At 51.9% G+C, this 19,538-nt stretch overlaps 6 protein-coding genes across 6 annotated transcripts; 2 read left to right on the plus strand and 4 right to left on the minus strand.

Moving 5' to 3' along the window:
• The first annotated feature begins 444 nt into the window (after nt 1–444).
• Nucleotides 445–2,576, plus strand: BO94DRAFT_85443 (putative C2H2 finger domain protein). The gene is made up of 3 exons (XM_025617711.1): nt 445–1,554; nt 1,609–1,878; nt 1,928–2,576. The coding sequence occupies exons 1-3, from the start codon at nt 695–697 to the stop codon at nt 2,559–2,561; spliced, it is 1,764 nt and encodes a 587-aa protein (XP_025467109.1). The 5' UTR covers nt 445–694; the 3' UTR covers nt 2,562–2,576.
• A 950-nt stretch (nt 2,577–3,526) lies between these two features.
• BO94DRAFT_535683 (putative RNA polymerase II Elongator complex associated protein Kti12) lies at nt 3,527–5,069 on the minus strand. The gene is made up of 3 exons (XM_025611844.1): nt 5,031–5,069; nt 4,489–4,982; nt 3,527–4,250 (listed from the first exon to the last, which is right to left on the minus strand). Exons 1-3 carry the CDS (start codon nt 5,034–5,036, stop codon nt 3,674–3,676), a joined length of 1,077 nt encoding a protein of 358 aa, XP_025467110.1. The 5' UTR covers nt 5,037–5,069; the 3' UTR covers nt 3,527–3,673.
• Nucleotides 5,070–5,261: 192 nt separating this feature from the next.
• efm7 (putative nicotinamide N-methyltransferase Nnt1) lies at nt 5,262–6,445 on the minus strand. The gene is made up of 3 exons (XM_025617712.1): nt 6,116–6,445; nt 5,495–6,055; nt 5,262–5,450 (listed from the first exon to the last, which is right to left on the minus strand). Exons 1-3 carry the CDS (start codon nt 6,263–6,265, stop codon nt 5,385–5,387), a joined length of 777 nt encoding a protein of 258 aa, XP_025467111.1. The 5' UTR covers nt 6,266–6,445; the 3' UTR covers nt 5,262–5,384.
• A 717-nt stretch (nt 6,446–7,162) lies between these two features.
• On the plus strand, nt 7,163–7,543 carry BO94DRAFT_586106 (uncharacterized protein; the record flags this gene model as incomplete). Its single annotated transcript, XM_025615735.1, has 1 exon — nt 7,163–7,543. The coding sequence occupies one exon, from the start codon at nt 7,163–7,165 to the stop codon at nt 7,541–7,543; it is 381 nt and encodes a 126-aa protein (XP_025467112.1).
• A 2,255-nt stretch (nt 7,544–9,798) lies between these two features.
• On the minus strand, nt 9,799–10,377 carry BO94DRAFT_546749 (uncharacterized protein; the record flags this gene model as incomplete). The annotated part of the gene is made up of 1 exon (XM_025613307.1): nt 9,799–10,377. One exon carries the CDS (start codon nt 10,375–10,377, stop codon nt 9,799–9,801), a length of 579 nt encoding a protein of 192 aa, XP_025467113.1.
• Nucleotides 10,378–15,492: 5,115 nt separating this feature from the next.
• BO94DRAFT_586108 (caspase family protein) lies at nt 15,493–19,114 on the minus strand (the record flags this gene model as incomplete). Its single annotated transcript, XM_025615736.1, has 7 exons — nt 15,493–15,518; nt 15,578–15,747; nt 15,799–16,116; nt 16,163–16,238; nt 16,282–16,692; nt 16,744–16,937; nt 19,038–19,114. The coding sequence occupies 7 exons, from the start codon at nt 19,112–19,114 to the stop codon at nt 15,493–15,495; spliced, it is 1,272 nt and encodes a 423-aa protein (XP_025467114.1).
• Between the last annotated feature and the right edge of the window lie 424 nt (nt 19,115–19,538).

Genomic DNA, 19,538 nt, shown 5'->3' on the forward strand with positions numbered 1-19,538 from the left:
CCTGGACCCCTGGATCTCTCCTCACTAAGCCTAGTGTGGAGATTGGACATTTTGCCTTGGACCCCGTTTTGTTGGACTGTTTCTTCCGTTCCCGATTTTGGATCCCTCCTGTCTGGATAGAAGCCATCGCTGGAATAACAATGAATGTTGACCTGTTGACCTCTCTTGACCTTGGATTGTCGCTCACTCATCATGCTGGACCTCGACAACTAATGGCCTGACCCACTGTTCAACTTATGTGTTGCACTTGTCGTTACTATGAAGTTCTTGTAGTCTGGAGCCCTGGATGGAAGCCTTGAACCAAGGCTTGGACGACCTCATGGTACAGCATTGACACCAGAACAAACAACCACCACGGACATGTTGCCGCTCATTCCGATCCGATCGCGATACTGGCCCATGCTTCAGTCTGTTCCTGGATTAACAACAGCCCCTCTTCTGGACCTAGCGGTAGCTTACCCGGAGACCATGTCCCCACAACATCCCAATGGTTGGTGTATCTCGAACCTCCACGCTTGATGTTTGTTCTAACTGTGACTGCAGGCCCTTGTTCGACATGGATTTCAGATGCACATGATCGTTCACTTTCTGTCATTGTTTACCAGCGATTAGGTGGTGTAGATGTACTGACTCCTAGTTCCTTATAGTGTTGCCTCTTTTCTTCCAGATAGTCTGGATTTAGATCTCTCACACAATGTCCACGAAGATCAAGCACGACCCAGAGAACATGTCTTTGTCCCAGTCATCTTTGCACACTATGGACCAGATGTCTCAGCCGAGACCAAACCAAATGATCCCAGGAATTCCCAACATGGCCTCCAGAGGACTCCAGGATGATGACCTTTCGAGCCAGGACAATTTCTCCTTGTGTTCAAGCACACACCCGAACCACGGAACCCCCAGTGACTTGAAGGGGTGGTCTCTGAGCGACGTGGACGCACTTGACAGTGGTGCGATGTCCAAACCAGAGTCCCCGGAAGTCCAGATGCTCTCTTTCTCTTTTTCCCAACAACTGCTGCCATCGACCGTTGGCCCTAGTGATGTAATGTATCATCACGCTGGATCCGATTTCTCAGGCATCCAGGACATGACCGAGCCCAATGACCTGGATTTCTCTCATGCACATGACTTCAACCACTACTCCTCATTAGTTGACTTCTCTGCCTTTGATAATGATGTTTGTGGCCAGAATGGTACCCAGTCCTCTTGCACTCCCGATGATGCTCTCAGCCACAGCTCTCACACGGATGACGGCCACCTGGCCGCCAACGAGGCGTGGAACTCCATTGTTGCAGACACACGGAACTACCAAGGATCGCCCATGGATCAATATACCACTGGCATGTTCCAGTCAGTGCCTGTTTCTCCTCCGTTGTCTGACGCGAGTAATGATATTTCTGTTACTTCCTCTTGCTCCGGATATCCCACCTTCATGAGCCATGAAGATGCCATGTTGAAAGATGTGACTACTACCCCCGTTGGAAGCCATGGAATAAACCTAGGAGACCCCCTGTTCCCACTCACCCCGCCTTTGAGTGAACAGGACCCCAACAGGTCAGTATTGAACCATAATGCAGCTTTGATCACAGACCTTCTGACTTGCAACAGAACCATCCGGGCTTCTAAGAATGCACGTAGGCCAGCTCTGCAGACCTCTCTCTCCCAGCCCCAGGTAAAGCAGGACCCAGAGTTTTTCCCTCCCTTGCCGGTCAAGGAGACACTCCGTCAGAAAGCCAAGGAAGGCGCCGACCTGCGCAACCCCCGGGATCACCCCTACTACTCTTTGCCCACCCACAGCGATGGAAAGTACTACTGCCCATTTGCCAACGGAGAGAAGCCCTGCAACCACCCTCCCACCACCCAGAAGTGTGCCTATCAGTGAGTCACTTTCTCGCTCTATCAAAGCGTCGAGACTAACCGTGAGTAGCAAATACCTGGATTCTCACCTGAAGCCCTACCGCTGCAAGGTGGCCGCCTGCATGGATGCTCAGCTGCAGTTCTCTTCGAACGCGTGCCTTTTCCGCCATGAGCGCGAGGCCCATGGATTCCACGGTCATGGAGACAACCCTCACCTTTGCCTGTTTGAAGGCTGTGACCGGTCGGTCCCTGGATACGGATTCCCCCGCCGCTGGAACCTCTTTGACCACATGAGACGGGTGCACGACTTTGCCTCTTCCGACAGGCACAGCTCCCCGGATGCTTCCCCCACCACTGGTCCGGCTAAGAAGAAGGAGACTGCTGGGCGCAAGCGCAGAGTTGCGGGTGTCACTGGCGCCCCGACCATGAAGCGCACTCGCTCCACCCAGTCTCAGACCAACCCCCTGAAGGCTGCTCAGCAGACTTCTGCCCACCACGGCCAGAGACTCCAGAATGCGGAGAGAAACTACTACAACTGCCGCTCTCGCTTGCTGGAGGAGCTCACCAACATCACACCCCAGGATTCCTCCATGCACGAGAAGGTCAATGCCAGCCTTCAGGAGCTGATCACCCTTGGACTCAACTACCGCCACATTGAGGCCAGCCAGGCTGCTGCCCAGATTGCTCACGGTCTTCCTGCGTGAATGATTCACTGATATATCTGTGATGATCTTTTAACTTGTTCTCCCCAAAGGATCGCCGAGCGCTGGATGGTTTCCATAGGAAGGACTCATGATATCAGGCATGGGATGAGCCGTGATGGATAGCAGATTCATGGAAAGTGTCTGTGAATGATTACCATCACACTTCCGGTTGGGTTTTCGTTTCATTCCTAAGGATCATTCGACCGTCTGGGGTTGTCAGAGGGCTTCCGCTCTCAGCCACGATGTGTCGGGAGACACATCGCGCGGCTCGACCCTCGATGGCACGGACATGTTCCCGTCGCCTCGAGGTACATGTCTCCAACATCAGCTTCACTCTGCTGACTGGTGCGATGGAGACATTGGATGGGGACGGCAGCTTCAGGCGGTCGGATAGGAGATGCTCCTGATTTCTTCATTGCCTTGTGACAGTTTCCACTTCTTTGTATGCGCAGCTTGCTGCGCCTGGTTTTGTATAAACATTTCTGTTTGTTTTTGTGTATCTTTGGTGTCGGGCTGGTTTTTTGTTACTTCTTTTCTCTGTTGATGGTTCGGACGAGGTCCACCGAGAGAAAGTTGAAAAATACGGGAACGGTGTGCATGGGGAAAATATGGGATGGACTGGTCTGTGTACATGGGGTTTTGTGTTCGGGTCTGATTTAGACAATGGGTTTTGTTTATTCATGTATAGGTGCAGGTCGTGGAACAGGAGGCCTGCCGGATTATGTACCGGGATTTGACCACGGATTTTTTGTCAATATTCTCTTCTGTTTCTATTTTGATTCCGGTTCTGGATATAGCTTGGCGATACCTATGATGATCTTTTCATTGTCTTTAGCATTTGATCATTTTACCAATTCGGGATTCTAAAAGTTTGTCTTGTCAACTTGTACTGTTTACTGTCTTTTTCGTGAAATTACCAATCCTCATACGACTTTACTTCGGGGTATTTGAACACCTGATTATAAGCTTCCAATCATCACTCGTAAAATTGATCCTAGCTAGGTAAGGTACCAAACTGACGCTGTCTATACAATACGCAGTATTCTAAACTTTTCTCTAATCGCATCCCCAATCCCCAAAACCAATCAACAGACAGCAGCATAACATGAGATTTACTCACTCTCCCCGCCAAACTCCGCATTCAAAAACCTCACAAACGCATCAGGAACCTGCTCCGCAGTAAGTCCGCCCTTACTTGACGCATGCGCACCCTGCACATACGCCCGATTCAACGCGATCCACTGCCTCCGCAACCTCTGCAGTCTCGGCAATGCAAGGATGCCTCCCGCGCCGGCTAATTCGTCCGTCGTGCCGGACGTCGCCACATGGGCGGGGATATACACGGGAGTGGATGCCTCGGGCACGGGGATGGAAATCCCGGGTGCGCGGGTGTTCGGGTTTTGGGACTGGGCGAGAGCGAGGGCCGCTTCGGCGGAGGGGTTGGAGGAAGTGTAGTTTCGGATGGAGGTGACGATGGCGGAGGTGCGCTTTTCCATGCTGTAGAGGGCTGTGGAGTCTGTTTGGGCGGGGAGGGCGGTGGCTTGGTGGGGTTTGATTTTGGGGCGGCCGAGAGTGCCACCGCGGGGGGCGGCGGTGGTTGTGACGCTGGGGGTTGAGGAGAGGGTTGTGGTGGAGAGGGTGTTGGTTAGGGAGGAGAGCGTGGGTGCGGTGCTGGCTTCGGGGTGGTGGCTGAGGGGTGGGGGATGCCGGTTAGGGCGGTCCAGATGTCGGCGATTGGGGGGGTGGAGTCGGTCCAGGGGACTGTGAAGAGGGGCTTGTCCCAGCGGCTGTGGATGCTGGGTTCTTCGTATCGGAAGATGAGGTTGTTGAGGAGTTCCGGGGGGTAGGGGTCTTCGGAGTCGGTGGTGGCGGCTTCGGGTGTGGATGGGGAGGGTGTGGGTTCTGGGTTGGAATCGGTTGTGTCGACCTGGTTTTCAGTGTTGTCTGTGTCGTTTTGACGGCGCAGTCGGGCCTCGTTGTTTGCGACGCATTGGTCGATCGGGGTGCCAACGTGGACCTAGTGGATGGGTTGTTAGATGTGGCTTGGGATGGAGGGGGACGGGGAGGGAGACGTACCACGCAGCATGTCGTCCCTAAGGCCTTGGCCTCACACCATAGCTGATACCGATATCCCTTGATGTAGTTCATTCCGTCGAGGATCACGAAGCTGTCCTTGTTGAGGGCGCGCTTTGCTCGCGCGTACGCAACGCCGCGGCTCTCCTTCTCTGTGCGGGCATGGTCGTAGACTGTTCTCGGGTGGGAGGGATCATGGGTAGGTACGACGTGGACCTTATAGCGGGGTTTCGTGGGAGGGAGAGCGCCGGAGTTGAAGAGCTCGGTTTGGGTTGCTTCGAGCTGGGACACGAGCTGGCGGGCGCGGTAGGTGAGGCCGGAGCAGGGGTATCCGGTTAGGACTATGAGCTTTGGCTTGTTAGTGGGGGACTAGGGGAAGGGGATAAGGGGAGTTACCGGCATGGTGGGAGGGAGGGTCAGGGTTGCTTGGTGATGTTGCGATGCGGATTGGCGGCGGAGAATTCGTGAAGTTATTTTCGCGCGGGGCGGCTCGGTGGGGTCCATGTGACTTGGCTGCGGTGGGAGTGACGAACTTGGCCGGAGACGGTCGTCGCATTGAGATCGGTTGTGAATTCAGAATAATTGGTTTAATTGTGTCTATTTAATTGGGTATATTTCTTTTTTGCTTCAACTGAAGTGGTTGTCTATCCACCGTGGGCATATTCATACCCCGCTGCTCTATAATTTTCATAATCCGTACGGTGTATGCAACATCCAACGAGGATTGATCATGCCATCAACGCCAGTATGCTAGTTCAGCTCCTCATCTGCCCAGCGGATCTCATATCCGAACACCGTTCTCCGTAAGCGCTCATCCTGGACAAGTTAGCGAAGTCAATCAATCGATACGCGACACTTACACCCGGGTCGTTCTCAAACAGCACAGCATCCATCAGCTTCTCGAATATCTTCGTCACCCGGAAGCCATTCTCCTCCGCCAGCGGGAAAAACTTCTCCGTCTTAGGCAACAACCACGGCTCATACGGCGTGAAGATCACCAGTGCCATGGAATCCTTGCTGCGCTTCAATGTCTCCCGCATCGTCTTGATCAGGTTTGGATGCTCCCGATGACTGTACACCACGTCGGCCATGATGAGCACGTCAAATCCCGTCGCACCAGCGGGGAGGCATGCAAACAGCGGTTCCACCGGGTTACCCCATTTGTATCCATCAACGTGGAGGGCGGAGGGGTTCGCGATCTGAGGGGTAGCCAAGCTGGCGTTGTAGCGCATGTTCTCGACGAGATCCGGGTCCGGGTAGTCGGTCATGACGGCAGTGCGGGCGCCCAAGATGGCCGTGACGATACTTGGGACACCGGCGGCGGCGCCGATTTCGAGGACATCCTTCCCCTCGATGAGGGTGCTGGCCCGTTCTTCGATGTAGTGGGAGCTGGTCCGGCCGGCGTTCCAGAGGAGGTTTCCCTAAGGATGAGAACGGTTATTGTGTGGAACGGATGAAACAGGAGGCATCAGGAGAAGTACGTAGAGAGGATGGCTACCGACGAGGCGCACGCGCACCGTCTGGCCGTTGAGCATGTGATGCTCTGCAAAGGTGGGCTCGGGCTCAGGCTCGTAGAAGCCCTCGGGGTCCTGGAACATGTCCCCGGTGTCGAAGGTGTCCTCTTCCGCCATGGTTATCAGGTGTGCGACCGACCCCAGCTAACGGGCAATTGAATCAGATGGGAGTGGAATGTCACATTGTGAATTGATGGGCGGAAATAATTCTGTATCGCGATTGCGACGGTGGAGTCGGTGGGGGAGCCGCAACGGGCCTAGCGCGGATGGAGACACAAAAAGGGTCACGTGGAGTCACATGAGAGCAGCCGAGGCATCGTAATACGGTCACGGTACCTGCATGCAGAGGGAAACCCCGCGTGGGGTCATACGGCCGGGTAATTGTCGGTAATACCTTTTCCCAGCGGTTCGCGAAAATTTGCTTGTTGCTTCGTTCTGGAGAAGCCCGACTCGAGAAACGAGACTATTCAGGTTCGAGTCAGGCTTCTTTCTTCACGGGGGATTGTCGATCCTCGTCAACTGGACTGATCTCCGGCCGACTAGTTCGATGATTGCCCCAATCCCAAACACGGAGTGCATGTCGCCTGATTGACCTTGCGTCCAAAAGTACGATATCTCGCCCATCCCTCACTTTCCGGTCCAGCGTCATCGTCCACTTATCACCAGCCTTGAGTTTAGCCTTGCCGGACGTCATCCCGCGGTCTCTCTGGACGCGCCCCACGTGTTGCTGGCTTCTTCTTCGCTGGTGCTTTGTTCTTCCTTCTCTGCTGCCTTTATTTTTCCTCTCTCCTCATCACGCCATTCCCACGCCAGGAGGAAGCTAAAGCGACGACTCCACCGGATCAGTCCACCCGATACTTTCAACATCGGACTGCGATATCAACCGTCGTCTATCTTAGCTTTTGTCGCTTTCTCTCGTCGCTATCTCTATCGCCGTCATAGACTCCATCTATCGTCACTATCACTGTCACTATCACCCTCACCCCTCATCTTCGACCATAGACATAGAACACCATGGACGGCTCCTCCCGCACGCTCTCTCCCTTCGATCCACCCCAACCAACCACTCAAGTCTCTCCGGGATATTCAGTCCAACCTCAAAATCCCTTGGGCCTGGCAGCCGCAGCGGCAGCCGCCGCAGTCAATAGCCAAACCGCCATGCAGCTCCAATCTCAACCTGCCACTGCAACCGCAACCGAGCAACAACATCCCACCGACCTCTCCCAATCCGCGGCGGCGGCAGTGGCCCAGGACACCTACCCGCATCAAATCTCCGAGTCGGGCGGGCCTACAGCGACAGCGCCCTTCCTACGAGACTTCAGTCTGGTCGCGGAGGCGGCCAAACGGGCACAGATGTCTGTGATGGTGCGAGATTTGGAGAGTGTCACGCTATAAATGCTAGCGGGGTTACTCTTATGAGGGGGACAATTATCCGAGGGAACCAGACCGATATGATCGATAGATGGATGGAACCTTCGATGCGATAGAGAGGGTATCTATCTTTTTCTTATCTTATTTTTTTTAACTAGAAAGGGAGTGCGTGGTGTCCATTTGCGCTTCTACTATCTGGGTGGGGTCGGGTGTTGAATTTTTAATGGGTTGATCTTCTAATCTGCTTACCTGGGTGAAACTAGGTACTTTTATTTCAGCTTTGGTTTGATTGGCGAGTTATATTATACTATATTACTTATTACTTTTAGTAGGTACGGGATGACTTACTACCTAGATAGTTGATCTGATTCGAACAGATTATAACATAACTTACTACCCCTTCTCTACCTTGTATCGACATGTAGTACCTACCCATAATATACTCTCGGAAGCGGACGGTCGGCACAAGTGGAACACTCATTCCCCCCTCCCCATTTTCTTTCCCTTTCCTTCCCTTCTCTTAAATTACCCCTAACCCAGTACTTAATTAAACCAAGCCGACCCATCCCAAACCAAACCCAAAGCTTGACCCATTCATCCATCCATCCATCCCTCCGTCAACACCCGAACACTACCACCCCATAGACACTGCAGTCCAACATCCAATTCCAAGACCAACCAACCAACCCAAACCCCGAATTTGGAATCCTTCCCCCTCCCGCCCATTTTCAATTCCATCCGGGCATGATAATCTCTTCTGTGCTACCAGGTTGGAAATTTCATCTAGAGACTAAGTAGCTACTTACTAGTCGGTTGGGTATTCAACACATATGTATAAGTAGGTAGTATCTGTTGTGTAAGTGATTAACCTTGGTTATGGTTGGTAGGGTTACTTAGGGTCAGTTGATACATTAATCTGTATAGTATCTCTGAAGGTAGGCAGGTATCCTTGTGGGCGCTTACACGACGAATAGAAGATACTTAGATACTTGACCGGAGAAACCGGAAGGAAGGTTAGTGGGAAAACAGGGAAGTATCCTAGCAAGCAAGCAACACGGATCTAAATATTTGGTTTATTTATATCTGGATTGTCTAGTGGGTGAGGTAAGGTGAGCGAACCGAATCGAATCGAACCGATCCTGCATGTGCTGTCACATTAGGTTACTTACCTTTTAGATACTCGATACTACTGGATGGGTTGGGCGGAAGGTTCTAGTGCAGGCGGGATAAGGCAACAAGCAGGCCAGGACTGGGGTAATCCTGATTGCGGGAATGTATGTACTGATTAGATAGGGGAAAGTTCAGACCGATAACAACATGATGAATAGGGTTTAGGGGCGGAGTCAGAAAAGGCGGAGGAGGAAAGAGAGGGGTAAATACTAGTGATAAGTGATGATAAGTGGTGATAGGTGATAGTGATAGTGATAGTGATAGGGTGATATGAGGGGATGCAGGTATGCAGGTACGCGGGTAATGATAGGACTTGTCATCATTTAGTCTTTTGTTTTCAGTTTGTGGTACGGATGACTGGGGGTTTATTCTGGGGTAGTCATGGGGATTGGGAATGGTGCCTGGTGCCTGGGTGGATACGAGGTACTGGGTTACATAGAAGTAATATTATGGTAGGTGGTGTGTGGGTGAATATACTTCGATCGTTGGTTGTGATCGGCATGTAATAACAGGTCTATGTATGGTGAAAGTAGAATGTAAGAATGCAGGTATCACTGTACCAGTACATGATCTATATACAAAGTATACCGACCAATAGGCAGTACGTATATAAATACATGCTTATCGAGTATATTCCATAGCAACAACCATTAGATGAAGCCGATACTGAGGGAAATCCGACAAACTCAAAAACAAATCTGATAATTAACACCGAACACCGAGCTAATGCGGACACCCGACCTGTAGTATGTAGATAGAAGAAAATATATTGATATGGAAAGAAATGACCGGTAAAGAGGGAATAGAGAAGATGGTAAAGAATTGAAAATGAAGTTGAAAATGAGGTGAAGATGAGGTGAAGATGAGGTGAAGATGAGGTGAAGAATGAAGGACTTTTGACTGGTATTTTGAAGGATCGAATGATGCTCGCCTCGCCGCGCTGAACTCCGATTATAAAAATGCATTTGGGTTCGTGTTTGCTTGCTTGGGTTGGGGTGGTCGGTTGCGGTGAGAATATGTGTGGCGTCGGCGTCTATGTATTAACTCTCGTCGTGTCGATCGATTAGGGTAATGGGGTGATATGATGCAATATGGCGAGTAGATGGTGTTTAGATCTGAGTCGATGCCCCAATCAGATTGGGCTGCGAGATGCTCCCGGCTTGACCCGGCGTGAGCTTCTTTTGCCGTCTCGATCCAAAGATGGACAACCGCCGACTGAGTCTCCTGGAGGGATCAACTGAAAGTATCGAGAGTGGACGGGACTTGGGGGGCCGCGGTTCGGCCGACACGGGCATGTCCATGGACGGTGATGAAATTGACCCGCTGGATCCCGGGACCTCGTCGATCCCGAAGATGGACTGGCGACGTTTGGAGCGAAGCTTCTCGCTGCTGGTCTGAAGTGTAAAGTCCTCCTTGATGTCGTCGAGGGCATGGGAGAAGCGACGCAGTAGCTTCGGTTTCTCAGCGATGGAGGGGGCGCGCTCTTCCAAGCCGTACATCTGCAGAGGGGTCGAGTCTGGAATGTCTTCCCTCACGGGCGTGGAGTAGTAGCGGGGGATCTTGTAGTGCTCGGGACGACGGCGGGGAGCAGGAGGGAACCAGACATGGTGGCCATGAGGAGGATGTTGAGAGACGGGGCTGCCGGAGTAGGAGGAACGAGAGGAGTCGGTTGACGAGGAGGTCAACATCGTTCTGTGATTGGGGTGGGTGAGGGGAAGAATGGTTGTAACGATAGTATGGCAGCAATTCCGAGGCAGAAGAATGGAGTGATGGAATGCAATGCCGAAGAGGCTGAAGGGGATAGATGGTAAAAGAAAAACGACCGGAGATGGTGCTGGGCAGGGGAAACGAGAGAATGGGGGAGCAGATAGTTTAGCAGAGCAGTTAGAAGTTCGAACCTCTCCAGACAAGTCAGACGGTTCGTCTGATCTCGGTGTAGGGATGGGATGGGATGGGGGTTAAAAAATACTTAATACAGGACTATAATTATAGCACTTCCACACTAGGGGACAAAAAGTGGGGACTCCGGAGTATTCACTGGCTTAATACAGACAATGGAGTCGTTAGTAACCTTACGGTAGGGACTTTACCTGCAGCGGTAATTCCCGTGTAACCGTCCCCATCGTATGGTCTTTGTTCAATCTCCTTTGTTTGCGAATGGCGATGGAGAACGCAAAGACTTTTCTCCCATCGTTGGAACGGTTTGCTCCGGTGGTGCTCCGAACGGGTGTCTTGGTCGTGGACCGGTTCCAACTAGTGTGTGCGATATCCTATGGTAGGTGGGAGATAGATATTGTTGTTCTCCGTACTCCGTACTTTGTATCGGGATTCTCCAACTGTTAGTACTGCTTCGATTCTCTTCCATCGGTATGATCCCTGTTCTGTCTAACCGCCGTTTGCCCTTGCTAGGAACCCAGCCGATTGGAGTGAGCCAACCGCCGTCACCCAGTCTGGATGACGCGGCAATTGAGGCGTCCACGGTGGTTGACAGGTTGATGGCCGGCCGTCTGTTCTATGGATAGACATCAAGCTGAAACATGCGTTGGAGCATCGCTTGTGCAGCGCCTGCGTATGCGGATGATGTACACCTATTCCACACTCCACGACCATCATCCCACCGGAAACTGCGGGTTATTCAGAGCGGCGCCATTGGATAGGACGGAAGTACTTGGAAGGAGATTTGCTGGTCGGTACTCCGTAGGCATCAATAATTCAAGATAATGAGAGTCCATCCGGTCGGAATGGCGAGATGCACTAGTTGGACGGACGGTCACCTGAAGGGAGAATAATACCCTGGCAGCGGTAACATCCGTGTATCGCAGGATGACAGGACCCTCGGTACGGGGGGCATACCTGCATAGGGACATAACTGGAACATAAACGGGCGACACCCTATTCCTCGCAGGCGCAGTTCAGTAATAATCAGAAATTAATTGTTGTAAAACCCACAGGTCCAAGCTAAGTGGACTAGCGTGGAGGAGCAGAGCCAGCCACATTGCCCGTTGCCTGCAAGGTGAAACCGCGTCCCCCAGCGAGTCGCAGCGACTAATCAGATGCGGCCACTAGCGCCGAATCGGGGCTGGGCCATGATCTCATCGGGTCCTCACGGCTACAGCGAGTGGATCCCGGACACGGGCATGTGCGCAGCATTGCACAGGGATTGGCCTGCCGCTCGTAACTGACTTTGGCCTAGGAGCGAAGGTTGGAGGTTTCTAGCGAGCTTGCCAGTCCCGCATTCCTCCTCGCTAACCTCTCCCACTTACTCGTAGTAACCCCAGTGAGCGAAGTAGACTGTCGACTAATCCCAGAACAGCAGGTCAGCGAAATGAGCATCGAGGGTTCGCCCCCCGTTCATGAATCGCTCCGGGGAAGGATGTCTTGGCTGGGCGAATGGCGCCATTGATGGTTGGCTTACCAGGCTTGGGGGTTGCTGCGGTCTCCCTGAACCCGGAGCAGCGGAATGGGGCCATGTCTTGCGCCATTGCCAATGGCAGAGGGCCAAGCCTGGGCGGCAGACAACTGGACATTTTCATTCAACTTTAATGGCCCCGATCAGCCGTGGTTCGCCGATCACGGCACCTTATTCAATATTGACATGATCTCTGCGGCTCATTGAATGGTCGTATTTGACCTCCCATTATTCTGGTCTGCTTGGTTCCCAATTGCCAGGTGGTCTACACAGTACACAGTATACGCAGTACGGCTTTTTCTTCATCATCAAGCATCATGGATACTGTCATTCCTTACTTAACACGGAAACCAACTCCGATCCGAGCAGCAAGCTTGGATCGCATGCAGTCCTGGGTCATCTGGATGGTGGAAACCACAGCCTCATCCACTGCGCCAGTTACCACCGCCCATTACACTTTGCGGTGTCTCAATGCACCAATACCAAGCTTCGTCATTCGCGAGGTACCACTCGTCAGAGTTTTCAAGTGGATTCGGGCAGATCAACCGAGCGCACCTGTGAGCTCTTTTCCCGAAAGCACGGATTATTTTTGACACGACATGGATTTGTTGTCACCAGGCAGAAGTATAAGGCCGGCCTCGTCGCGGATATGCGATGTACCGTACAGCCACCGCTCCGGATCCCCACCTTAGTCAACGCCTTCTTCCGACCTCCGATGGATCCTGATCAGACTGACGCGTTGCGTGTTTCGCATTGCTCTGTATATCATGTGGCGGATCACTTTGAGATCCATTCTGTGACGACTGGCCGATCTGAGTCGGCGCATTCGCAAGATGTGTGGATTGCGTTGTTTACGAATCTCGGATCTAGCCACGATCTTTGACCGGATCGGACGGATCACTTGATATTGGGCATGATGGGTACCTACTACAATAATTTTGGACTACTCATACTTACGCGATTAACTAGTGAACTTAGTTCTCTTACCCTGTGCAATATGCACAGGTATAGATCCGATCTCGAGCTTCGCGATGGAAATGGTTTACGCAGCTACGGAGCCTGCCAGCAGCTCAATGACTGAAGCAATGCCGACATCAATTGCTGCCGCTTAGCTTTCTATTTTTGGGGCATGCAAGGGAGTACTGTCCATGGCTACACTCAGCTTACTTTGATGTTGCAGCTGTCTCGGCTTTGATTCGGCATGTTTGAAGCCATGGCTCATTGCACAGTCGACAACACTACCAGCCGTGTCTGAGGCAACGTATCAGGCCTGCACGGAAGGCCTGCTCCATCATCTCAGACCACAGCATCAACAGTACCCACCTAAACCAGCAATCCCAGCCAACAGATATTACCCGCACATGTACCAAAGCTTGACTGCCGACTCCACCAACAGCTGCAGCAGCACATCCAACCTCACCGCAACCAATCTATTCTTGGTGCCCTTGTACAATGCCTAGGGAAGTAGATTATAGTATCAGAATTCGCCTCCATGTAGACCCCACGCCCAGCCATCGACCATAATCAGAATCATGCGTCCTACACAGTACAGCAGTGCAGATCACCAGCCTTAACATACTACTTACTCAATGTTCTCCACCAGACCCAGCCACGGGATCGTACGGCATCCACCAGACTATCTGACTCCAACTACTACTGACTACTGTATCTGATTAATCTAGTGGAGTGCCTGTATCTGATATATTAGGGGGTACGTGCTGCCCCTTTTGCCCTGACCCTTGACAGAAATTTCCATCCCATCCCCTATATCGGCTCTGTACTACAAGCAACTACTACTTAAGTAAGATAGTATAACCCCCGCCCCCACCTCCCCCAATAACAAGTAAGACAGACATCAGCACTGCCAAGACAGAACTGAAACAGGGGTCATCGGGACACGAGTGCGGAGATGGTTGGCATTACCCTGGCTAACTGCTTTGGGTGGCTAAGGGATCTAGTTAGACTGTCAGGGTGTATGATTGATACTGGTACGTACATCCATTTGTTATTTACATTGCGGAGTAGTACTCCGTACTAGTATTGGTAGATGGTAGGTAGGATGAAGTACTTTGCCAAGTCAAGTGATTCATTCACCAACAAATAACCATCACCTACATACCTCCTCTCTCTTTACAATTTATATAAAGTTTTGCTAGCTTCTCACAGTTTGGTACATATATTCTCAAAAAGTATTGTAGGTTTAGCTAACCACCTACAAAACATGGATACAGATATCTCAATCACTACATCCTCATCCCCCACTACTTGATGATATTATGAAGTATGAACACCGTTACCAACAATAACTACTAACGATGTACCTACCTCTCGAATCCTATCAGAAATATCGATTACTTTATTACTACTGTACTTATGTTTACTCCGCCCCCCAAACTAATCCCACCTCATCAAACCTCCAGACAAAACCAAGAACAAAAAGAATCTGATATAAACTTTACTCCAACCCTCCAACCCTCCAACCCTCCATCTCATCTCCACATAGGAAAAACAAAAAACAAAGACCAACGAATACTTAGGTAACCAACCCCAAATCCCAGAATGGCTTACACTATCACGCGAAACAAATACAGATATAGATGCAGATGTAGATGTAGATTCTCACTCGCATTCCTACATAAATCAAAGAGAAAAAAGTGAACATCCAGATCTACCAGAATAAGTATATTAAAACCTATATATCACATCCGGAAATATTAAAGAACGTAAATATGCCGTGAAATATTGTTCTTTTTTATAACTCTATAAGTAGAGGTAGTAAGTAGGTATGTAAGTGGAGAATTTACTCCGTAGTGTATATAATCTGATGTGGATGTTGGGGACTGGGGTGGCTGGATAAGTGGGGAAATCAGATCGATAGTTTGGCGGGGTTGTTAGGTAATATATTGTATGTTTGGCTGCATGTGTGATATATGGATGGAGATATGAGGGAGTTAATACTACTATTGGGTTTATGAGAATTGGAGGGATGTGATTTGAGCCTGTTAGGTGAGTTGTATTGGATGTTTCGATTGGTCGTACCGGCAAGTAGTTGGAGTTGAACGGCTTAAACAAATTCATGGATGAAAGAATAAAGCAATGGGATTAAGGACACAGGGATATATAGGTAGGAGATGAGCGACAACATCCAATCAATATCAATAGAGTACCGCCAAGGCAAAACTATCATCTAATATAACTGCGGAGCGCCGGTGGCGTAGCTGGGTTCGGTTCGGTTCGGTTCCATGTCCATTTCGATAATTACCCATCAAAAGAACATTGTAATTCGGGTACTGTCACAGGCCCAACTCCATTGTTTCAAAAAACTGTATATAGGTATATGCAATGTAATGACATCAACAAACCAGCTCGCTATGCATCATGTCGCGTGATCGTATCACATCACAAAAAGCAAATTGGTATCTGTTCCGCGATCGATTAGCCAAGGTCCGAGAACTAGTGCTGCACTGTGTTAAACCCACCTAAAGGATGACTGCAGCTCAGCTGCGGCTTCTGGGTGTATTTTCCTTCCAGTTCACTGCGGATCGAATTCAATAGGACCAGGTAGCTCTGGTTTGGTCGTGCTTGTAGGGTTTTGATGAATGCCCAGCTAAGGGCTCCTCGGGCTTCGCCGTCTTGGAATGTGTCCGCGCTGTGATTGTGAGTGGGTGTAGATGCAGAGGGGGGTTGTGGGGATACTTACGAGGTTTGGGTGTCTTTGGAGCCGGAGAACATGACCACGTCGGCAGGTGAGGTCTTCGTCATCACGGTTCGTTGGCGCGCGGTGTCGCCGTTGGCTGCTTTCTTGAAAAACCCGATGGCTGTTTGGGCGACGCTGCTGAGATCGCCTTTGCCGTAGGAGTTGATGGCGCTGAAGAGGTCCATGGCTGCCTCTTTGGCCAGGTTGGGTTCCTTTAGAATACCTTGTGTGGAGTAGACGTAGGGGAGGTCGAGGGCGGTTCCGGAGTGGCAGGAGTCGAAGATGGCGGTTAGACGGACACCGGGGCGTAGTGGACGGACCCTGGCTTGTCAGTGTTGTCTCAAAAGTATATGGAAGAATGGCTTACATGATGGCGTGCATGTCGTCATCGACGATGTGTCCGGCGGTACGGTAGTCCAGGGGGTAAATGACATCGTCGTAGCCTGAACCGTTAGCGGAGCCTCCTGAAACATTGGAAAGACTTACCATCTTCCTCGTCACCATCGAGATCGGGCGTGCGACCACCGTGTCCCGAAAAGTGGATGAAAAGAGAGTCGTTGGGCTGCGCGTCCTTGACCAGCCATTGCATGGCTCTAAGGATATTGGCCTTGTTCGGGATGCTCATCGGGTTCTGCTGGTCATCCGTGAGAATGACCATGTCCTCCCTGCGATACCCGTACTTCTGGTTCAGGAACGTGGACATGTTGGTAACATCGTTGATGCATCCGCGCAACTGGTTCGGTTGTCCGATGTAGTTGATTCCGATCAAGAGGGCTTTACGCCGGCCGGTACAGTTGGAGTATTGGAAGCGGTAGTTGGACGGGGCGCCCCCGCCAAAGTGCTGCGCCTCTTGAGGCGGGCGGGGCGGCATGTTCGAGCCCCATGATGGCGAGTGATCTATAAACGTTAGTCTGCTCTCGGTCGATTTGCTATAGGAAAGGAGCTTACTGTGGTAAGATCGTTGATAAGACGAGGGGGACTGAGGTGGCGGTGTAGAGGAATGGTGTCCATAAGGCGAGGGAGACGGGGTCGGGTAACTACCCGGAGGATAGTAGTGAGATGGCGGGGGACCGGGCGGTGGAGAGTAATGAGAAGTCGGCGGGGGCCCTGGAGGAGGCTGGTATTGCGCGTTGGACGAATAGCTATACCATGGTCAGTGGAGGATTCTCAGAGGTGTTCTGGCGGGCGGGAACCGACGGGTAATTGTAAGAAGGCGGGGGTTGATGCCACGATTGTTGACGAGGGTGGTCCCCAGACCAACCCTGGTGCGAGGGGTGGTGGTGGTACATCAATTAACTCGGGAAGAGGGTTCGATGGACGTGAAGTGCGCTGCGAACAAAAAGTCGCGATGTATTCAATCCCCAGGGGGAAACCGGGGTTATAGGCGTAAGCGACGAGGGGTGGTGGTCTGTGTGTTTGTGCGGAGATAAGACGGCTCAGTAGTCAGTAGTCGCTACTCGGTTATCAAGATAGGTGGAGATAACTGATCCACCGCGACTGCTCTGGAGAAGAGATCCGGACCTGCTTTGGCGTTTCGATGGACTGGAGAGAAAAAGAAAAAGGAGGGGAGAAAGACGGTGACAGGGAGGGATTTAAGGAGGATGAATTGGATTCCCTGGCCCGTCACAGGGCTGGCTGATGCCCCGTCCCCACCCCAGGGGCCGTTCTGCCATTGGCCGGCTGCAACGGCGTGGGTCGTGCACGAGGCGTAGGGCAGAAGGCATTTGATGGGATTGGACCATGTCTTGTCCCCCTCGGGATTTCGGCAGTTCACTCATTCCTCAGGCCTCTCATCGAGTCATCTCTCATCTTCTGGTCATCCTGAAGCCATGGATGGTATAAAGTATGGAGTAGAGGTCTCGACCCGAAATCGGGATCTTCAGTCTTCAGTCGTCAGTCTTCAGTATTCAGGTCTGCCCTCGAAATGATTCTTCCACTTGACCAACCACTGCCGATCCACCCCTTGGCTCCAGCGTGACTGGAGTAGTAATCTCGCCCGAGACTTGTCGCATTACGTTGCCCGACCCCGATAAGAGCCACTGCGACCATTGACCAAACTGCGGTCACTGGCCACGTCCCTACCGGGCAACCTTCCGGAATGTTCGCTGCAGCCCTCGTTAGGCACCAGCCAATCCCATCCGGATCTGGTCCAATGGGTTGGCCCGCCGAGACTGGTCACTGGGCGATGACTTCTTGGCTTGCGACATGGCGGGTAGGGCGATCAATACTGTCACAGTAGGAGTGGGCAATCCGGGCAACCCGGGCAATCTGGGGAGGACTTCTGAGTTCTGAGGAGTCAAGTCGGTCGGTGGTGGATTGGGGCACTGAAGGCGGGGCATTAGTCTTAGACTTATTTGTTGGCAATCGACCGCTGGAGTTGTACACGCCTGGGCTTTTGCACTCTTTGCACTCTTTGCACTACAATCACATTCGGGTGGTGTCACCTGACAAAGGCAGGCTGTCATCTGCGTATCCCTGGCATGCTCGTTTTTCGACGTTACGCAAACCTCACCACGGATACAGTCAGCTTGGCACCACTCATCCTCGAGTACCCTGGTGCTCGTCGGCTTCCTTCTTATACATCTGATGTCGCCGGCGCTTGTCTATCGCTTTCAGAAGTTTGATCCAATGTTCAGCCGGTTGGATCCAAAATATCAGCACAGCATGCATCTGAACCGGGTCGAAACCAGTATACTGTGCAACACTACCATGGTTCTCGGGCCTAGATTTCTAACATTGATCGATTCACCTACCGGGCAGCCGGGGTAACAACTCGACCCCTCTTTATACTCTACCGGGTCACCATTTCAGATCCCCGACATCTTCGCTGACGCTGACTGTCTTCCAAGCTTACACTTACTCCGCAAGACTCTCGGCTAGCCTTGCCTCTCGTGACCAACCTTGGCGCTTTGAACGGAATCAGCATGGCGTACGCCCTTGACAGCAACAGTCATCAAACGAAGCAAGCAGCGCTGCAGCAGGGATGCTCACCTCATCCGCTCGGACTTCCATGGCTCCACGATCCGTCAGATCCGGCTGCTCTGTGCAATTCTTGGCAGGCCGATAGGAACGCCTTCGCTTTCAAGCTTGCCAGATCATGGAGCATCGGGCGATTCTGCGTGGCCAGATAATCTGGTGATCGACCACGATGACGACCAGGCTGGATATGTCACAACCCCCGCAATCAAAACATGGCAAGTGCTTATCTGGCCGGCATATATCCTATTGGCAGTGAAACGTACCACGGACCACGCGTTGTCGCACGCTTATGGCAATCCGCAAGGCTGTTGGCAAACAAGTGATCCCGCATCCTCGACATGAGCGCTTATCCATCCAGGGTCCAGAACGCGACCAATCCTGGGGCCTAGATGTTTGGCCTGGAGTGGTCCAAACGTGCAGGCCTCGGGTCTCCGTGCGTCCTCCGGTGGTGCTCGGTACCTGTTTCAGGCTTCCCGAGCCTGTTACGCATGCTCGAGGCAGTGCAAGCGGGGTTGGTGCATACCGCGGGATGTCACCGGTCTTCTCACCATTCTCTAGCCGGGGGGGGGGGGGGACACTCCTAGCCTAGGAGACTAGGAGACTAGGAGTTCTAGCAAACTGGGATCGGAGGATCAGGAGCTTGCTGATGGAGGATCTTCATGCGGATGCAGGATGACCCTGACGTAGCTCCTGAATACGGTTATCACCCGACCAGGCTGACCGGTGGTCAGTATGCGCGATATACCCACTCGTGCTCCGTAGTG

The sequence above is a fragment of the Aspergillus sclerotioniger genome, assembly GCF_003184525.1.
Source record: "Aspergillus sclerotioniger CBS 115572 chromosome Unknown BO94scaffold_15, whole genome shotgun sequence".
NCBI classification, from domain to species: Eukaryota; Fungi; Ascomycota; class Eurotiomycetes; order Eurotiales; family Aspergillaceae; genus Aspergillus; species Aspergillus sclerotioniger.

Bases quoted from the DNA above. Each gene is read 5' to 3' on its own strand.
- efm7 (XM_025617712.1), bottom strand. From the start codon at position 6,265: ATGGCGGAAGAGGACACCTTCGACACCGGGGACATGTTCCAGGACCCC. The intron at 6,056-6,115 runs GTACTTCTCCTG...TCTCATCCTTAG, and splicing joins TCGGTAGCCATCCTCTCTAC to GGAAACCTCCTCTGGAACGC. The intron at 5,451-5,494 runs GTAAGTGTCGCG...TAACTTGTCCAG, and splicing joins TGTTTGAGAACGACCCGGGT to GATGAGCGCTTACGGAGAAC.
- BO94DRAFT_535683 (XM_025611844.1), bottom strand. The intron at 4,251-4,488 runs GTCGACACAACC...CCCACCCCTCAG, and splicing joins CAGACAACACTGAAAACCAG to CCACCACCCCGAAGCCAGCA.
- BO94DRAFT_85443 (XM_025617711.1), top strand. From the start codon at position 695: ATGTCCACGAAGATCAAGCACGACCCAGAGAACATGTCTTTGTCCCAG. The intron at 1,555-1,608 runs GTCAGTATTGAA...GACTTGCAACAG, and splicing joins AGTGAACAGGACCCCAACAG to AACCATCCGGGCTTCTAAGA. The intron at 1,879-1,927 runs GTGAGTCACTTT...AACCGTGAGTAG, and splicing joins ACCCAGAAGTGTGCCTATCA to CAAATACCTGGATTCTCACC.